The 18,669-nt window shown below is 45.0% G+C and overlaps 1 protein-coding gene across 4 annotated transcripts in view; it reads right to left on the bottom strand.

Moving 5' to 3' along the window:
• Window positions 1–18,669, bottom strand: part of ADAMTSL3 (ADAMTS like 3) — a 371,527-nt gene that overhangs the window by 25,931 nt on the left and 326,927 nt on the right. For all 4 annotated transcript variants that reach the window (XM_018066193.1, XM_018066194.1, XM_018066196.1 and 1 more), the window contains 3 exons: window positions 17,496–17,678; window positions 6,155–6,338; window positions 3,493–3,697 (listed from right to left, as the gene is read on the bottom strand). In XM_018066193.1, coding sequence (XP_017921682.1) covers window positions 3,493–3,697; window positions 6,155–6,338; window positions 17,496–17,678 — 572 coding nt within the window. The remainder of the gene's footprint in view (window positions 1–3,492; window positions 3,698–6,154; window positions 6,339–17,495; window positions 17,679–18,669) is intronic.

The following is an 18,669-nucleotide window of genomic DNA, read 5'->3' on the forward strand; positions in this document are numbered from 1 at the left end:
CACAACCCGTCCCAGCATCAGAGTCTTTTCCAATGAGTCAACTCTTCGCATGAGGTGGCCAAAGTATTGGAGTTTCAGCTTTAGCATCAGTCCTTCCAAAGAACACCCTGGACTGATCTCCTTTAGAAGGGACTGGTTGGATCTTGTTGCAGTCCAAGGGACTCTCAAGAGTCTTCTCCAACACCACAGTTCAAAAGCATCAATTCTTCGGCACTCAGCTTTCTTCACAGTCCAACTCTCACATCCATACATGACTATTGGAAAAGCCATAGCTGCTCAACCCTAAAAGGAACACATTTGCATCCATCCTAATGAGGCAGATAAACCTAGAGCCTATTATACAGAGTGAAGTAAGTCAGGAAGAGAAAGATAAATATCATATTCTTAAGCATATACACGGAATCTAGAAAAATGGTACTGAAGAATTTATTTGCAGCGCTGCAGTGGAGAAACAAACATAGAGAACAGACTTATGGACATGGGAAAGGGGAGGAGAGGGTGAGATGCATGGAGAGAGTAACATGGAAACTTACATTACCATATGTAAAATAGATAGCTGATGGGAATTTACTGTATGTCTCTGGGAACGCAAATAGGGATTCTGTATCAACCTAGAGGAGTGGGATAGAGAGGGAGATGGGACAGAGGTTTAAAATGGAGGGGACATATATATACCTATGGATTCATTTTGAGGTTTGACAGAAAATAACAAAATTCTGGAAAGCAATTATCCTTCAATTAAAAAATAAATTAATTTTTAAAAAAGAATTCTGGGGATGTTGAGATGGGGTGAGTATATTGTGGACACAAGGACATAAATTTGGGGGGAAATGCAGAATGTTATGGGCCAAACTGTATCCCTCAGAATTTATACAGTGAGGTCCTAACCACCACTGTGACTATATTTAGAGATAGGGTCCTAAGGAGGTTAGAAGTTAAAGGAGGCCAAAGGGTGGGGCCTTAGTCTGAGAGGAAGTGGCTTTGTAAGAAGTAGAAGAGACACTCAGAACTCTCTCTCTTTTCTGTGTGTACTGACAGAAGAGGTTATGTGAGGACAGAGACAGAGGAGCCTGCCAGGCTACAGTCCTGTCCACCGGGTTGCAAAAGAGCCGGACGTGACTTAGTGACTCAGCAAGAACAATAGTATCAGAAGGTGGTTGTCTGCAAGCCAGTAACTGAAACCAACCCTAAGAACACCTTGATTTTGGACTTCTAGCTTTCTGCTGCTGCTAAGTCGCTTCAGTCAAGTCCGACTCTGTGCGACCCCACAGATGGCAGCCCACCAGGCTTTGCCATCCCTGGGATTCTCCAGGCAAGAACACTGGAGTGGGTTGCCATTTCCTTCTCCAATGCATGAAAGTGAAAAGTGAAAGTGAAGTCTCTCATGAACTGCAGCCTACCAGGCTCCTCTGTCCTTGAGATTTTCCAGGCTAGAGTACTGGAGTGGGGTGCCATTGCCTTTGCCATTGCCTAAAATAAGAACATCAATAGCAGGCATGCTGACCCTTGACCCGACAACCAGAGCTACCTTACCCTATCTTCGGCATCATCCATGGGTCAAGGTGGATAAGGAGCCACTCCAGCCACTCTGTGAAGAGGACTCGGAGGTAACAGTGAAGAAGCCTTGGGCTCTAGGTGGGCCAAAAGCCAGAGCTCAGAAAGTCTGAGCTTGAAGAGACCCAGGGTGGGGCCCCAGTCCATCCTTGTGAAGCCCTCCCTTGCCATGAAGGACTTCACCATCCAAGAACCTCAGCCTCAAAGCCTTCAGATTCCCACTATCATACCATCCTGGCTATTCCTGAGGGAGACCATTTGGATACCAGAGACAATCCACGATTCAGACGAGATCACTCACCCTACCATTCCCCCACCTACCCCATCTTCCTGGTGTGACCATGGGGCCACTCCCTCCACCCATGGCACCCCCGACACCTGCCACACCCACCGCATGCCTGACACCCGGGGCACCAGTGATATCTGTGGCACAGGTGGCACCCGACACACCAGCAGCATCTGAGACATCAGCGGCATCCGAGACATCAGTGATAGCTGCGACAAGAGCGACACCCGTGACACCAGCGGCACCCGTGATACCCGAGACAGCAGCGGCAGCCGAGACACTCGCGGCAAGAGCAGCACCCGACACACCAGCAGCTCCCATGACATCAGTGGCACCCACGACACCCGTGGCACGAGTGACACCTGTGACACCAGCAGCATTCATGACACCCACGGCAAGAGCAGCACCCATTGCAAGAGCAGCACCCGTGACATCACTGGCACCCATGACATCCAAGACACCAGCAGCACCTCGGACAAGAGTGGCATCCAGACACCAGCAGCACCTGTGGCACCCAAGACATCCACGGTACCTGTGACATTAGCAGCAAAGCCCCAGAGGGAACCCACTACCCCTGAGTGTGGCCAACACCGCCGGACGCTCCTACCAAGCCGGGCAGTCCACTCCCCAGCCCCTTCCTCTGGCCTCAGCAGGAAAAAGAGGGGCATGGCTGGGAGAATATGGAGGTTTATAATATTACATTGCTGTTGTGGGCTGCCCAGCAAAACCCGCACAAGCAAAGTAGGCCTAGAAACAACCCATGGATGACTGACCAAGACAAAAGCAGTCCTGCCGAGCTCCCTGAGACCCAGTCAAATGGAAACTGGGATTCAAACCCAGCACCTCCACGGCCATCAGGAGCCCTGGCCAGCTCAGAGGATGGTCTGGAGATGCCTGGGGACCAGAAGAGGTGCCACCCTGACCCAGCTGCCCCTCCTCCACCACTGGGTGAAACTTCACAGACTGGACTGTCCCCTGGGGCATGTGCCCCTTCCCCCACACTCCCCCCTTTCATGTTGGTGGTGGAGGGGATAGTTTTTACCAACTCCTTGGTTCTTCATAGTTTTAATTAACTTTATTTCTCCAGAAAGATGTATCTCTCTCTGTTTTGCATCCTCTCCAGTTAGAGAAGTGTGTAGTCATGTAGGACTTGGAGTTAATGACCTAAGAATTAGCACAATGATTCTCAAGAGCAACAACTGCTGCACCCCAGGGCAGAAGTGCAGAAAGCGTACATTACTCTCCCACACTGACAATACTGAACACTTTCAGAAGGGCTGAGGGGAACTTTTGACCTCTGCAGCCTGTGTTAATATTGACCAGGAGGTCTAGGATAGAAGAGGACCACTGGTGTGCGGTGTGGTCGGCGCCCTGTGCAGATGAGTTTCCTGAATGTCCTGCAGGAGTCAGTGCTCTCCTCTCCGCTGTGGGGAGGGCCCTGGCGGGTGGGGCTCTGTTACGATATTGCTCGTTTTATGTTTTGGCCTCATGGCGTGTGGCATCTTAGCTCCCCGACCAGGGATGGAACCCACATCCCTTGCATTGGAAGGCAAAGTCCTAACACTGCACTGCCAGGGGAAGCCCCTTTTTGGATGCGTGGGTTTGACCACAAGGACTGGATGGTTTTTAAATACTAGGTTTGTCAGCGTTACCTGGTTCCCTTGTTCAACGAGTCCTTGAACACAGGGGTGACTGGAACACGGTCTTCTCCCCAGAGGCCTGTCTCTGAGGATGCACACTCTCGGCGGCAATGCCTGCACCGTTCCATTGGCTCTTGTGCGCTTACATGTCACTTGCCGACTGCGGAATCCTTCACCACAAGACACAGAGCACTCTGACCACGCACCTGTGAGCCACCTAAGAACAAAAACTACAGGAGCTTAGTAGGTCAGACCCTATGGGGACTGTCTTCCAAAGAGAAAGCCCAGCCTAGCACTGGGACTGTTCCAGGGCCGACACGTGTCTCTGGGAGTGGGCAGCAGCACAGTAACTCGCAGCCATACTCTCAGATTTCCTTTCACTCAGAAGCAACAGAATCACCATGTAGAGACAACAGCATTGGGGCGGGACAAAGTCGTCCTCAGGGATGTTAGAGCCATCAGCTGTGTGGCCTCAGAGAGCAGAGCTGGGGCAAAATTAGGTGGAAATTTTGGAAAGGTGATTTTCAACTCATGGAAACCAAAGGGAAGAGAAAAGGAGGTAGCACCTGTGTGCTCCTTGTTGTTGTTTGGTTGCTCAGACTTGTCTGATTCTTGCGACCCCATGGGGTGTAGCCCACTGGGCTCCTCTGTCCATGGGATTTTCCAAGCAAGAATACTGGAGAGGTTGCTATCTCCTCCCCCAGAGGATCTTCCCAACCCAGGGATCGAACCAGTCTCCTGCAGCTCCTGCAATGGGAGGCAGATTCTCTACCATTATTGCCATCTGGGAAGATGAACTGGGAGACTGGGATTGACATATATACACTACTCTGTATAAAACAGATAACTAATGAAAACCTACTGTATCGCACAGGGAACTGTACTTAGTGTTCTGTAGTGACCTAAATGGGAAGGAAATCCAAAGAAGAGGGCATGTATGTATACATGTGACTGATTAACTCTGCTGCACAGTAGAAAGACATCATAAAGCAACTATCCTCCAATAAAAAATAAATAAAACATGTTTCGCCTTATAGAGTGGACGAGGCACTCTAGAGAGGAGACAAAACTCAGGATGCTCCTGTCGTGGCCCTTGGGAGGAATGACAAAGACATTGGGAACAGTGGGAAACCGACAGGAATGGGTGGAAGTGAGAGGAAAAGGGGGTGGGTAGTTTTGGATGAAGTCATTGTGATCGGAAACATAAACTAGGGGCAGATCAGATTTGGTGGAGATTATGAGTTTGATTTTGGATACATTTAAAACTATTGATTTGTGTCATCTATGATATCGAAAGGTTATTAATGGCTTTACCCCTGGAGATGCAGATGATACCACTCTAATGGCAGAAAGTAAAGAGGAACTAAAGAGCCTCTTGATGAGGGTGAAGGAGCAGAGTGAAAGAGCCAGCTTAAGACTACATAGAAAAAAAAACTAAGACCATGGCATCCGGCTGCATTACTGCATGGCAAATAGAAGGGGAAAAGGTGGAATTAGTGACAGATTTCCTCTTCTTGGGCTCCAAAATCACTGTGGATGGTGACTGTAGCCATGAAATCAGAAGATGATTGCTTCTTGCCAGGAAAGTGATGAGAAACCTAGACAGTGTGTTGAAAAGCAGAGACATTATTACTCTGCCAACAAAGGTCCATATAGTCAAGACTGTGGTCTTCCCAGTGGGCATGTACAGTTGTGAGAGCTGGACCACAAAGAAGGCAGAACACCAAAGAAGTGAGGATGCCTTTGAACTGTGGTGCTGGAGAAGATTCCTGAAAGTCCTTTGGACAGCAAGGATATCAAACCAGTCAATCTTAAGGGAGATCAACCTGAATATTCACTGGAGGGACTAATGCTGAAGCTGAAGCTCCAGAATTTTGGTCACCTGATGAGAACAGATGACTCACTGGAAAAGTCCCTGATGCTGGGAAAGATGTAGGGCAGAAGAAGAAGAGGGCATTAGAGGATGAGATGGCTAGACAGCATCACCAATGCAATGAACATGAACTTGGGCAAACTCCAAGAGATGGTGAGGGGCAGGGAGGCCTGGCATGCTGCAGTCTATGGGTCACAAAGAGACAGACATGACATACAACTGAACAACACCACCCGTGGGGGTAGAGTCTAAGGAATGGTGCTTTTCATGAGTGCCTCTTGTGATGCTGGCCTACTGCCATATCTCTGAGGTGAACCCATGAAGCCAACTTCCCTGTGCTCATAAGGTACATTGTGAGTGCAGGGAGCAGGTGAGAGTGGCAATTAAGACCAGAAGCTCTGAAATCAGACTAAACCTGATTTGAATTCTGGCCCTCACAACTGTGTGGCCTAGGCGAGTTTTTCCAAGTGTCTAATAGAGTATGAACAACACTGGAGACATCCCTGGAGGTCCAGCAGTTAAGACTCTGAGCTTCTGGTGCACGGGACTTTGTTCAATCCCTGGTTGGTTACATGGTGTAGCATAACAAAAAAAATAAAATAAAATAAATTTTTTAAAAAAGAAAATGAACGATATTGACTTGATGGGTGACACTGAAGTGATCCACATAAACTACTTCGCTGAGCACCTAGTAGAGTCCGCATAAAACAAATCTTAGTGGCTGAGATATTCAGTCCAAATTACTATGCATTTTAAAACAAGTCAAACACTGGTAGGAAGCAGAGAAGTGACGGCACACACCTTGGGGGGCAGTCCCGGATGTTACAGGGCTGGAACGCAGCCTGTGGCTTGCGGAGCTGGTCACAGAAGGCCTCGCTCACTTCCTGCCCGTTGGCCATCAGGCACTGGGGTCTCTGAACTTGGGCTCCCAAGTGGCCGCACGTGGCAGAACAATGAGTCCAGTTGCCAAGCTCCCAGAAAGTCTCTGCAGAAAGAAAAGGAATGTCACAGATGGCCACTGCAGGAGAAGGGAGGATGGGCTGGGGACAACCCGGCCAAAGACCACCACGAGCTGCTTTCTGGTTAGCTGCCCGTCGGGCTCTCTGAGCAGCACACAGAGAATCTGCCATCAGGTGGGGTAAAGGGGTCCTTTATCTCATTTTCCCTTGACTAGCTCGTTGTCATAACTGCGGGGGGTTATTACAGCCAAGATGGAGCCCTTGGTCCTATAGCTGGACTGGAACCCAGTGTGTCTGATGCCAAATCTAACTCTTTCAAAATACTACCTCACATTTCACAAAGGCCCCTTGACAGTTCAAGGCAAGACATACAGCCTGGGAAAGGGGTTGTCTCAGGCCAGCTAGGTCTGCCAGAAAAGTCCCAGAGAAGGAGGAGAAACTCTGTGCGGTGGGCCGGCTTCTCAATACTCCCCAAGCAGAGCCAAGAGGACAAGAGAGGAGGGTCTCTCCGGGGATGCCCTAATGCATTCTCTTTCTCAAAAGTGGATCAGACTGAGAGAGATGAAAGATGATTTAGCAGGGAGCAGGGATTAAGCAGACAGGTTCAAGATACATTTCAATTCCATTCTTACTTCTCCACTAATTCTTAATCTAAACTTCAGATGAGACCTGAAGCTGAATAAACAATTTGCCACAGAGCCCTCTGGAAAGGTGAAAACGGGAGTTTCCCTTAAAAAAGCTGAAGCTGACCACCTCCAATAATCATGGTTTGTTTTCCTTTTAGTGCTTGTTCTAAGCAGCCTTTCCTTTCCCTTTTGACACTGGATAAAAAGATAAAGTTGGACATGACGATGACAGATTTGTGTATGATCACAGAAAGTGCCAGATTATCTTGTAATAATCACAAGTAAGAAATTGCTGCCAGCTGTGTCCACTGGCTGCTCCACCGAGAACACCTATGCCTTTAGCGTAACTGTTTTCCAGTGCTTCCCTTTCATTTTGGAATTTTGTCCTAAGTTGCATATCATTTGCAAAGCAGCACAGTACACATTTTTAGGTGCCCTACAGTTTATTTAAAACATTTTTTAGAAATAGCTAAGTTTATTGAGAAGTTTCCAGGTGATAGGTACTGAGTTAAACACTTTAACATCAATTTTCCATTTCATTCTCATAGCCATCTTGTGATTTATATTATTTTTACTTGCAGAGGTAGAAATGGAAAGAAGCTATGTGACTTCTCCAAGGTCCTGCAGCTGGACTGGAACCCAGTGTGTCTGATGCCATAACTAACTCTATGTCAGATTTCATAAAGGCAAGACAGTTCAAGGCAAGACATACATGCATTTCTTTTAAAAAATACACCTCTTTATTGAGTTATAACTCATATAAGAAAAAGTGCTCATATGTCAAACATGCAGTTTTATGAGTTTTCACAATTGTATGTACTTAGGTAACCATGATCCAGAGCAAGGTATATACATTTCATCACTCACAAAGTGTCCTCTCATCTATGAAGCAGGTTAAAAGCTAACAGAGTTTTGCCAAAAGAACACACTGGTCATAGCAAATACCATCTTACAACAACACAAGAGAAGACTCTGCACATGGACATTACCAGATGGTCAACACCAAAATCAGAGTGATTACATTCTTTGCCGCCAAAGATAGAGAAGCTCTATACAGTCAGCAAAAACAAGACTGGGAGCTGACTGTGGCTCAGATCATGAACTCATTATTGCCAAATTCAGACTTAAATTGAAGAAGGCAGGGAAAACCACTACTTTGTGAATGGAAGACCATACCTGAATGGAAGACCATTCAGGTATGACCTAAATCAAATCCCTTATGATTATACAGTGGAAATGACAAATAGATTCAAGGGATTAGATCTGATAGAGTGCCTGAAGAACTATGGACTGAGGTTTATGACATTGTTCAAGAGGCAGTGAACAAGACCATCCCCAACAAAAAGAAATGCAAAAATGCAAAATGGTTGTCTGAGGAGGCCTTACAAATAGCTGAGAAAAGAGGAGAAGCTAAAGACAAAGGAGAAAAGGAAAGATATACCCATCTGAGTGCAGAGTTCCAAAGAATAGCAAGGAGAGAGAAGAAAGCCTTCCTCAGTGACTAATGCAAAGAAACAGAGGAAAATAATAGAGTGGAAAAGACTAGAGATCTCTTCAAGAAAATTAAGAGATACCAAGGGAACATTTCATGGAAAGATGGGCACAATAAAGGACAGAAATGGTATGGACCTAACAGAAGCAGAAGATATCAAGAAGAGGTGGCAAGAACACACAGAAGAACTATACTAAAAAGGTCATCATGACCCAGATTACCATAATGATGTGATCACTCACCTAGAGCCAGACATCCTGGAATGTGAAGTCAAGTGGGTCTTAGGAAGCATTAGTACGAACAAAGTTAGTGGAGGTGATAGAATTCCAGTTATTTCAAATCCTAAAAGATGATGCTGTGAAAGTGCTGCACTCAATATGCAAGCAAATTTGGAAAACTCAGCAGTGGTCACAGGACTGGAAAAGGTTAGTTTTCATTCCAATTCCAAAGAAAGGCAATGCCAAGATTGTTCCAACTACTGCACGATTGTGCTCATCTCACATGCTAGCAAAGTAAGGCTCAAAATTCTCCAAGCCATGCTTCAATAGTATGTGAACTGTGAACTTCCAGATGTTCAAACTGGATTTAGAAAAGGCAGAGGAAGTGGAGATCAAATTGCCAACATTCACTGGATCATTGAAAAAGCAACAGTGTTCCAGAAAACCATTTACTGCTGCTTATTGACTACGCCAAAGATTTTGGCTGTGTGGATCACAATAAACTATGGAAAATTCTTCAAGAGATGGGTATACCAGACCATCTTGCCTGCCTCCTGAGAAATCTGTATGCAGGTCCAGAAGCAAAAGTTAGAACTGGACATGGAACAACAGACTGGTTCCAAATCGAGAAAGGAGTACATCAAGGCTATATAATGTCACCCTGCTTATTTAACTTATATTTAGAACACATCACACAAAATCTGGGCTGGAAGAAGCACAAGCTGGAATCAAGATTGTTGGGAGAAATATCAATAACCTCAGATATGCAAATGATACCCACCCTTATGGCAGAAATCAAAGAAGAACTAAAGTGTCTCTTGATGAAAGTGAAAGAGGAGAGTGAAAAAGTTGGCTTAAAGCTCAACATTCAGAAAACGAAGATCATGGCATCCGGTCCCATCACTTCATGTCAAATATACGGGGAAACAGTGGAAACAGTGCCAGACTTCATTTTAGGGGACTCCAAAACTGGTGCAGTTGGTGACTGCAGCCATGAAATTAAAAGATGCTTACTCCTTGGAAGGGAAGTTATGACCAACCTAGATAGCATATTGAAAAGCAGAGATATTACTTTGCCAACAAAGGTCCATCTAGTCAAGACTATGGTTTTTCCAGTGGTCATGCATGGATGTGAGAGTTGGACTGTGAAGAAAGCTGAGCACCGAAGAATTGATGCTTTTGAACTGTGGAGTTGTAGAAGACTCTTGAGAGTCCCTTGGACTGCAAGGAGATCCAACCAGTCCATCCTAAAGGAGATCAGTCCTGGGTGTTCATTGGAAGGACTTATGCTGAAGCTAAAACTCCAATACTTTGGCCACGTGATGCGAAGAACTGACTCACTGGAAAAGAGCCTGAGGCTGGGAAAGATTGAAGACAGGAGGAGAAGGGGATGACAGAGGATGAGATGGTTGGATGGCATCACTTTCTCGATGGACATGAGTTTGAATAAACTCTGGGAGTTAGTGATGGACAGGGAAGCCTGGAGTGCTGCGGCCTATGGGGGTCACAAAGAGTTGGACACAACTGAGCAACTGAACTGAACTGTACTGCCCCTCCTCCTAGGCAACTACTTGTTTATTTCTGTCAGCATACATCAGTACTATCTGTTCTTGGACTTCACACAATATGTGCTCTTTTCTGTCTGTCTTCTTTTGCTTAATATAATGTTTTTGAGATTCACACATATTGTTGTGTATATCAGTAACTCATTCTTTTTTATTGCTGAACACTACTCCATTGTATGAATATACCATAGTTTATCCATTCTCCTATTAATAGTCATTAGGAAGTAAAGACTGCAAAGAACATGCTTGTATGTTTTTTGTTTTTTGTTTTTTTTTGTGTGTGTGAACATGTTTTCATTTTTCTTGGGTAAATACCTGTGAATGGAATTGTTGGGTCAAGGGTAGGTATGTGCTTAACTTTATTAGAAACTGCCACATAGTTTTCCAATGTGTTTGTCCCATTTTATCCATCTATCTGCAGTGCATTGGGAATTTCTTTTGATGCCAAAAAGTTTACGGCATCAGTTGGTTTTCACTCTTCTGGTATGCGCGATACGGCATCTCATTGTGCTTTCAATTTTCATTTTCCTGATTCCATCTGTCAGTCTTTTTTTTGTGTGTGTGAACTTCAAGTCTTTTGCCATTGTCTTTCTCGGGGAGGGGACAGTTCATTGTTAAACTGTAATAGTTCCTCATATATTCTGGATATAACTTCTTTATCAGACACAGGACTGCCAATCTTTCTCCCAGTCTGAGGCTTATGTGTTCATATTCTTAATAGTATCTTTGATTAGCACATTTTTGATGAGGTTCAATTTGATTTTTTTTCATTTTATGATGAACGATTTTTGACACAAATGAATTAAAAAGTAGATCATTATTTCCTTCCATATAGAACTCCTCAGTGGCTTCTCATGTTTTTGGAAAAAACTCCAGTCTTTACCTTGACCTTCAAAGCCTTGAATGATTTGGTCCTCAGAAGTTCTCCAGCTTCATCTCACACACCTTCTCCTTCTACCCCACCGAACCCTCACCACACAAATCTTCTTTCTGTTCCTTGACCATGCACAGCCTGTGTTCACTTTAGAGTCCTCACACTTACTGTTCCCTCTGCCAGAAATGCTCTTTCCTCACCTCTTGGGATGGATGGCTCCACCCTATCTTTTAGGTCTGGACTCACGTATCACCTCCTCACAAGGCTAAAGTGGTGATGCGCAATCACCACGGGGCTCACCACCCTATTTCCTTTTCTTCATAGCACTTTCCACAGAGAAATATCCTGTACACTATTTGTTTACTGGTTTATTATCCACCTCTCCGACTGGAATGCCAAATTCTTGAGACTAGACCCATTACATACTTAGGTGCTCAGCCAGTATTTGTTAAGGTGACAAATGAATTTCTTTGAAATGATAGCCACTGAAGGCTTGGCATATTCCACAATGTACACGTGTGTGTGTGTGTGTGTGTGTGTGTGTGTGTGTGTGGTGCATGTGTGTGTGGTGCATGTGTGTGTGTGTGCAGGAGGTGGTAGAACAATGTAGGTAGTTTCAATAAATCAAAGTTTTAAATATTCCAAAGATGTCACCCTTACCAGCAATTTCAGCCTCATGAGTATCCAATCTTTTAATTAACTGATTTGAAGGTATTCATTTGATTTTCATGTTCCATTCCACATGGAACTTCTCTCTGCCTTTGCACATCCTGATTTCTCTGCCTGGAACATTCTTCTTCCTCCTCCCAGAGCAACATTCTGACTTATGTGGAAACCTGGTTGGCTTCTCCAGAGAGCATTAGGGACCCCTCCTCAGAGCTACTGTGTCCGTTGGAGCTGACTCACTGGAAAAGAGCCTGATGCTGGAAAGACTGAAGGCAAACGGCAAAGGAGGTGGCAGAGGATGAGGGATGAGATGGTTAGATAGCATCACTGACTCAGTGGACGTGACTTTGAGCAAACTCCAGGAGACAGTGAAGGACAGCCAAGTGTGGCATGTTGCAGTCCACAGGGTCACACAGTGTCAGACATGACTTAGCGGCTGAACAACAAACAACTATTACTGCGTTTGTCACTCTGCTTCAAAATATCTGTTCACATGAGCATCTCCTTCTCTAGACTATGAGCCTCTCAAGGGCTAGGTCATCTACGTATTCCCAGTTCTGGCAAAAGCAAGCGAGCACTAGGCAAATAGTTGTTGAACACGGCTGTGTTTGTGTCTGAATGTTTGTATCTAAAACTTATGTGTCACATCCTAACACCCAGGAGGTGGGGGCTTTGGGAAGTAATCAGGTCTCATAGGCGGAGCCCTCATGAGTGAGATTAGTGCCCTAATGAAAGAAGCCCCAGGGAGCCCCTTTATTGCTTTGGCCACAAGAGGACACAGAGAAAAGATGACTGTCTGTGAACCAGGAAGCTGGCCCTCATCAGACATCAGATCTGGCCCTACCTTGATCTTGGATTTCCCTGCCTCCAGAACTGCAAGAAATAAATGAAATGCCTGTTGTTTATAAGCCACCCCCTCCATGCTGGTCTGTGCTACGTTGTTATGGTAGTGCAAACAGACTAATGTTGAATGAATGGACGAAGGTGCTTGTAAGGATGGTAGCATTATGTCTAAAAGAAGAGAAAATGGTATCACGTAAACACCCCAAGATAATCATCTCATAAATAACATGAGCTGGCTTGTTGAATGGGGACTCAATACGATTTTCTCCTTCTATGCTCTCCCTGCATCCACATCTCTAGAATCTCTATTGCAGAGTTACATTCTACATGACATAACTTGAAAATGAAAGACACTGGCTAAAGATTTAAAAGACTGAGATGATGTAGCCTTTACTGTTCCTATAGAGTAGACATAATAAAACATGAGGTCAGACAGCAACTTCTGTGTGTCCTGCAATTCACTCATTTTAAGCTACAAGGAGCTGAGATCAGCAGTATGGGTTCCCTGTGATTCATGCATTTCTGTTTTTCTTTTTTATCCTAAGTACCAAGAATCTTTATTCTCAATAAAGAATCTGTTCAGTTCAGTTCAGTCACTCAGTTGTGTCTGACTCTTTGCGACCCCATGAATCACAGCACGCCAGGCCTCTCTATCCATCACCAACTCCCAGAGTTCACTCAGATTCATGTCCATCGAGTCGGTGATGCCATCCAGCCATCTCATCCTCTGTCGTCCCCTTCTCCTCCTGCCCCCAGTCCCTCCCAGCATCAGAGTCTTTTCCAGTGAGTCAACTCTTTGCATGAGGTGGCCAAAGTACTGGAGTTTCAGCTTTAGCATCATTCCTTCCAAAGAACACCCAGGACTGATCTCCTTTAGAATGAATCTGTAGCTGTAGATAATATGCCATTATTTTGAGAATGAAGGGTCCCATTATTTTCATGCTTTGCAAGTCCTCAGCCACAGAGTTAAACCTCATTCTCGTAAACATTTTGATTTTCTTAACTCTGCCCCTCTCTCTTGGCCTCTTAAAGAGTTTTGCAAGACATACCTTGATTAGGTTCTTGTGACTAAGCACTGATACATAACAAAGTTAATATGTGTGGGAAAACATACTTGTGAAAGAAGACCAAAGAAAGAATTGATTCAACAATCCTTAGCAAATCTTGCCTCTATAGACATTTACCAAGTTAGCGATCATTTTGCAACTAGAAACCAATACCTGTGTTACCACAAATAATGATGCTCATGTGGGATATGAGCCTCCTGGGCTTCCTCAGGAATGAATTTTTTTTTAAGGTTCCACATGGAAGGGACAAGTTGAACAGATTCTTAGCTACACTAACACATAGCATCTCTACATGCCTTCAGGGTTTACAGCCTAACTAACAAGGTAGGAAAAAATACATTCACCAGAATTCCAGAAGGGACTGGAGGAAGCAACTGGGGCTGACAGGCTCCTCCCCTCCAGACAGCTTTGGGAACAGGACAAGGGATGATGCTTTAGAGGGGACCTCACATGGTGACAGGTGCATGCTTTTAGGAAAGTTGTGCAGCGTAAGTGTAAGAGCAGACAATGGTGGAGGAATGCTGTATATTGTGTGACGTCATTCTTGATTCCTCAGTCACATGAAGAGAGTCATGAGGTGCCCGACTGCAGAGACGTCTGAAGAGAAGAGATGTGTGGGGCAGAACTGAGACACCATGCAGACCCCTGAGTGGAGGGGGGAAGGGAGGGGTAAGGCTGGAACTGACTTCTCAGTGACCTGAGGGAAGGCACTAGCATTAGACAGGCTAAGCCTACCCCATCTGTTGAAAATCTTCCATATTAAGATCCTAGAGGACCACAGAGGTCTTTGGGCCTGGCGTGCTGCAGTCCATGGGGTCACAATGAGTCAGACATGACTCAGAGACTGAACAACAACAAGAGGCATACCAAGGTCTTTCTGGCCAGCACTGAGAGTCCAGGGGGGTGATATGAGGAACACTGAAAGAGACAAATATATATTTGGGATCTAGCACACACTTTTATGAGTCTCAGGTTTCCTCATTTATACAACTGGATAAGAGATTACTGCCCCCAACACTGTGCTATTGTAAACATCAAAAGAGGTAATGAACATGAAAGGGCTTCACGCGTGACTATTCCAACTCCCCATCTATTTGTGTCTCTGTGCCTGCATGTGTACTCGGTTGTGTCCAGCTCTTTGCAACCTTAGGGACGGTAGCCCACCAGACTGTTCTGTCCACGGGATTCCCAGACGACAACACTGGAGTGGGTTGCCATTGCCTCCTCCAGGTGATCTTTCTGATCCAGGGATTAAACCTGGGTCTCCCGAATTGCAGGTGGATTTTTTTTTTTTACTGCTGAACCATCAAGGAAACCCATTTATGTCTCTGGGTTCCTCTAATTGCCAACAAGAAAAGCCATGGAGACAGCTCTTTCCATCATCCCCTTAGTTCAGCAGTGGATTCTATAATCTCATACCGGTTCTGCCACTGATCCAATATTATCCATTTATGTGACATTTATTTAATACTTACACCTGTCTGAGGTGCTGGAGATACAAAGGGGGAGTAATGAATGATATCTCATGTCAGTCTAGCTGACTTCTGTGATCAACTCTCAATTGCTTCCAAACTCTGGGGAGAAAGAGGAGCATTATTTATTGAGTCTTCAAACCATCACAACTTGATGCTCATTCTGGTGTCAAGAGTTTGCTGAGCTCCAGATATTATCCCTAAAGACAGCAGCAGAAGCATCCAAGTGCCATCCTGTTCCAAGGGCTCACTGCAATGACCTTTCCCAAACTATAATACTGACTCCACTGATTAGTAATTATTGAGCACCTGCTGGGTACCTCATACTATATTATATTCTCAGGGCACAAAAGAAACATTAGACATGGTCTCTAGCATGAAGGGACCCACAGTTTAGTGGAGGAAACAACTGGAGACTAATGTGTGTCAGGACTCAGTCAGGGACCAAGCGGTGAGAAAGGAGAGGTCCCAAGCAATCAGAGAAGGATTCACATAGGAGATAAGAATTCAGGTGGTTTAAAGGACAGTGAAAGAGCTAATTCTTAGGTAGGTCAATAAGAGGACTAGGACCCTCGAGGAGGAGAAAGGGACAAACTTTTTTTCTACATTCCTTGTCTTAGTCACTTAAGACATTTTTTCTTAAGCTTTGAGTTGCTACAACAATCTATTTCCCCTAAGACTAACTTTCTTTAAGCCATGAGCTAACATTACTTTGCCAACAAAGGTCCACCTAGTCAAGGCTATGGTTTTTCCATGTATGGATGTGAGAGTTGGACTATAAAGAAATCTGAGCGCCAAAGAATTGATGCTTTTGAACTGTGGTGTTGGAGAAGACTCTTGAGAGTCCCTTGGACTGAAAGGAGATCCAATCAGTCCATCCTAAAGGAGATCAGTCCTGGGTGTTCATTGGAAGGACTGATGTTGAAGCTGAAACTCCAATACTCTGGCCACTTGATGTGAAGAGCTGACTCATTGGAAAAGACCCTGATGCTGGGAAAGATTGAGGGCAGGAGGAGAAGAGGACAACAGAGGATGAGATGGTTGGATGGCATCATCGACTCAATGGACATGGGTTTGGGTGGACTCTGGGAGTTGGTGATGGACAGGGAGGCCTGGCATGCTGCAGTTCATGGGGTTGCAAAGAGGTGGAGCGACTGAATGACTGAGTGACTGAGCGACTGAACTGAACTGAACTGAACTGAACTGATGATTATATAACAACAATGTATCTTGCTTGAGGACATGTTTCTCCTTCTTAAGAAAAACCTTCTGACTATTCCTGTTATTTTAAGATATATGTTGTGGGAGTGGGTCTAGAAAGACCTTTAAAACCTTGAGATATTCTCTTACTCTATTGCCAGTAACCAATTGAAAAAGTATATAAAGCCACACCTGAACTGGTGAGTGGGGGCACTCTCCACCCCCTTCTGATGTCTATGTCAGAAGCTTTCTCTGGCCCTTTTTCACTGTAATAAAACTTTGGCCATATGAAGTTCTGAGTGACTTGAAACTGTGTCTTTGGTTCCGAAGCAAAATTCTCTCCTTTGGAGATCATGAATCTGGCACTCTTCACCATAAGCTATCAATGGGAGGTATTGGGGCAACATGACTAAGGCAGTGAAGGCCACTTCTTCCTGGGAGAGCAGTATGAATGGAAGCCAGATTTCCAGAGTAAGCTGCATGGTGTGTGTGTGTGGTGTTGGATCATAAGGTGGGAAGCTCTGTGTGTGTGTGAGTGTGTGGTGTTGAATCACAGTGTGGGAAAGTGCGTTGCCTAAAACAGAGTTTAGTGCTAGCTTAGAACAGAGGCCAGGGTTATAAATTAAGGAGATGTAGTGCCAGAATGGGCTTCCCAGGTGATGCTAGCAATAAAGAACCTGCTTGCCAATGCAGGGGATGAACGAGATGTGGGTTTGATCCCTGGGTTGGGAAGATCCCCTGGAGGAGGACATGACAACCTACTTCAGTATGCTTGCCTGGAGAATCCTACAGTCAGAGGAGGCTGGTGGGCTACAATCCATGGGGTCAGAAAGAGTCAGACAGGACTAAAGCAACTTGGCACACAAGCACACACATAGAGGCAGAGTATGAAGGATCTTGATTCTGGGCAGAAAGTTTATATCTCCTTGTAGGTTCTTAGGCAGAGAAGCAGCAGCAAGGTAGTTATAGCCTTCTGAGAGAAGAACAGGTAAGACAGAGTATTAGATTTAGCGCCTGTTTGTTAAGTGGACAGTGACAGCAATAGTTAAAACCATATAACATCCACTTGTTTACTCCTTGACTCCAGAATCCACAAAACCGAGTCCTACTTCGCACATATTACAGGAAGCACTTGAAGACAACAAGGACTTGGTGCTTACCCAGCAAGTGGAGGACGGATGTTGCCATTGCCTTTCCAAGAGCATTGGTGGCTGTGCAGACATAGGTTCCTTCATTTTCAAGGGAAAGGTTCTGCAACAACAGGGATCCATTGAAAAGCAAGGAAATATTGTCACTCAGAGATCCTCCTTTCTTCAACCAAGTTACATTAGGCTGAGGGACACCTTTGGAACAAAAACAGATATGACAAAGGCAAATTCCTTTAAGAACAGAGCCACAGAATCATATGACAAATACCATTTAGCACTCTGACCACAAGCCAGCAAATGGGTTTCATCACACATAATAGGAAAGATGGCTCTTTCTATTTCTACCACTCCTCTATGGTGGGTGAGGGATGCTGCTGAAGCAAAGGGCTTTGGTCAGCTGAGCATGGGGGTAGTTTACATCTGAGTCAAAGAACAGAAGCCAAAGAGGGTGGGCTTGCTCTGCAATGGAAAGGGAGAGTAGCCTGAAGTTGAGTAAAGATAATGCAAGACTGGTTGGAAGAGAGGAGCTGATGAAGCCAGATCAATGTGGAGGCACAGAAACAGAAATTCCTAGCAGTGAGTTGTCTCAAAGAAGGCTTTTGGAAATAAAAATATCAAATGTGGACCGTTAAGTGGCCCACTGTGCACATGAAATGTGACATTCCTCCTTCAGGAAGAATACAAAATCTTTAGGGAAATAGATTTTGCTCATCCCCACTTTTGTGAAAGAGGATAATATCAGGGAACACAAAGAAGGGTTGCATTTTACATTTGGGTCAGTGTAGGGTGAACAGATTGTACGTGACATCTTGGGACACAGAGGGAAACATGAGGGATTGAAAGAATTTCTTCCCTCACATCTTGAGAAGTCTCAAAGTCTCAGCAGTTTGCTGGGCTGTGGGGTATGAAGCTCAGAGGGATCGCATTAGGTTCCTTTTAAAAAAATAAGTCCATTTGCATTTTTCTAAATTGGTGTCTTTTAATTTATTTATTTACTTTTTGGTCGCACTGTGTGGCATGTGGTATCTTAGTTCTCTGACCAGGGATTGAGCCCAGGCCCCCTGCATTGGAAGCACAGAGTCCTAACCACTGGACCACTAGGGAAGTCCCTCATTTGATTCTTAAGAGCTGGGGTGACCTTGGATGATGTCTGAGATCCAGGAAAGTTATTGGTTTTGAGGATGTC

Source organism: Capra hircus, chromosome 21, assembly GCF_001704415.2.
Source record: "Capra hircus breed San Clemente chromosome 21, ASM170441v1, whole genome shotgun sequence".
In the NCBI taxonomy this organism is placed as follows: Eukaryota; Metazoa; Chordata; class Mammalia; order Artiodactyla; family Bovidae; genus Capra; species Capra hircus.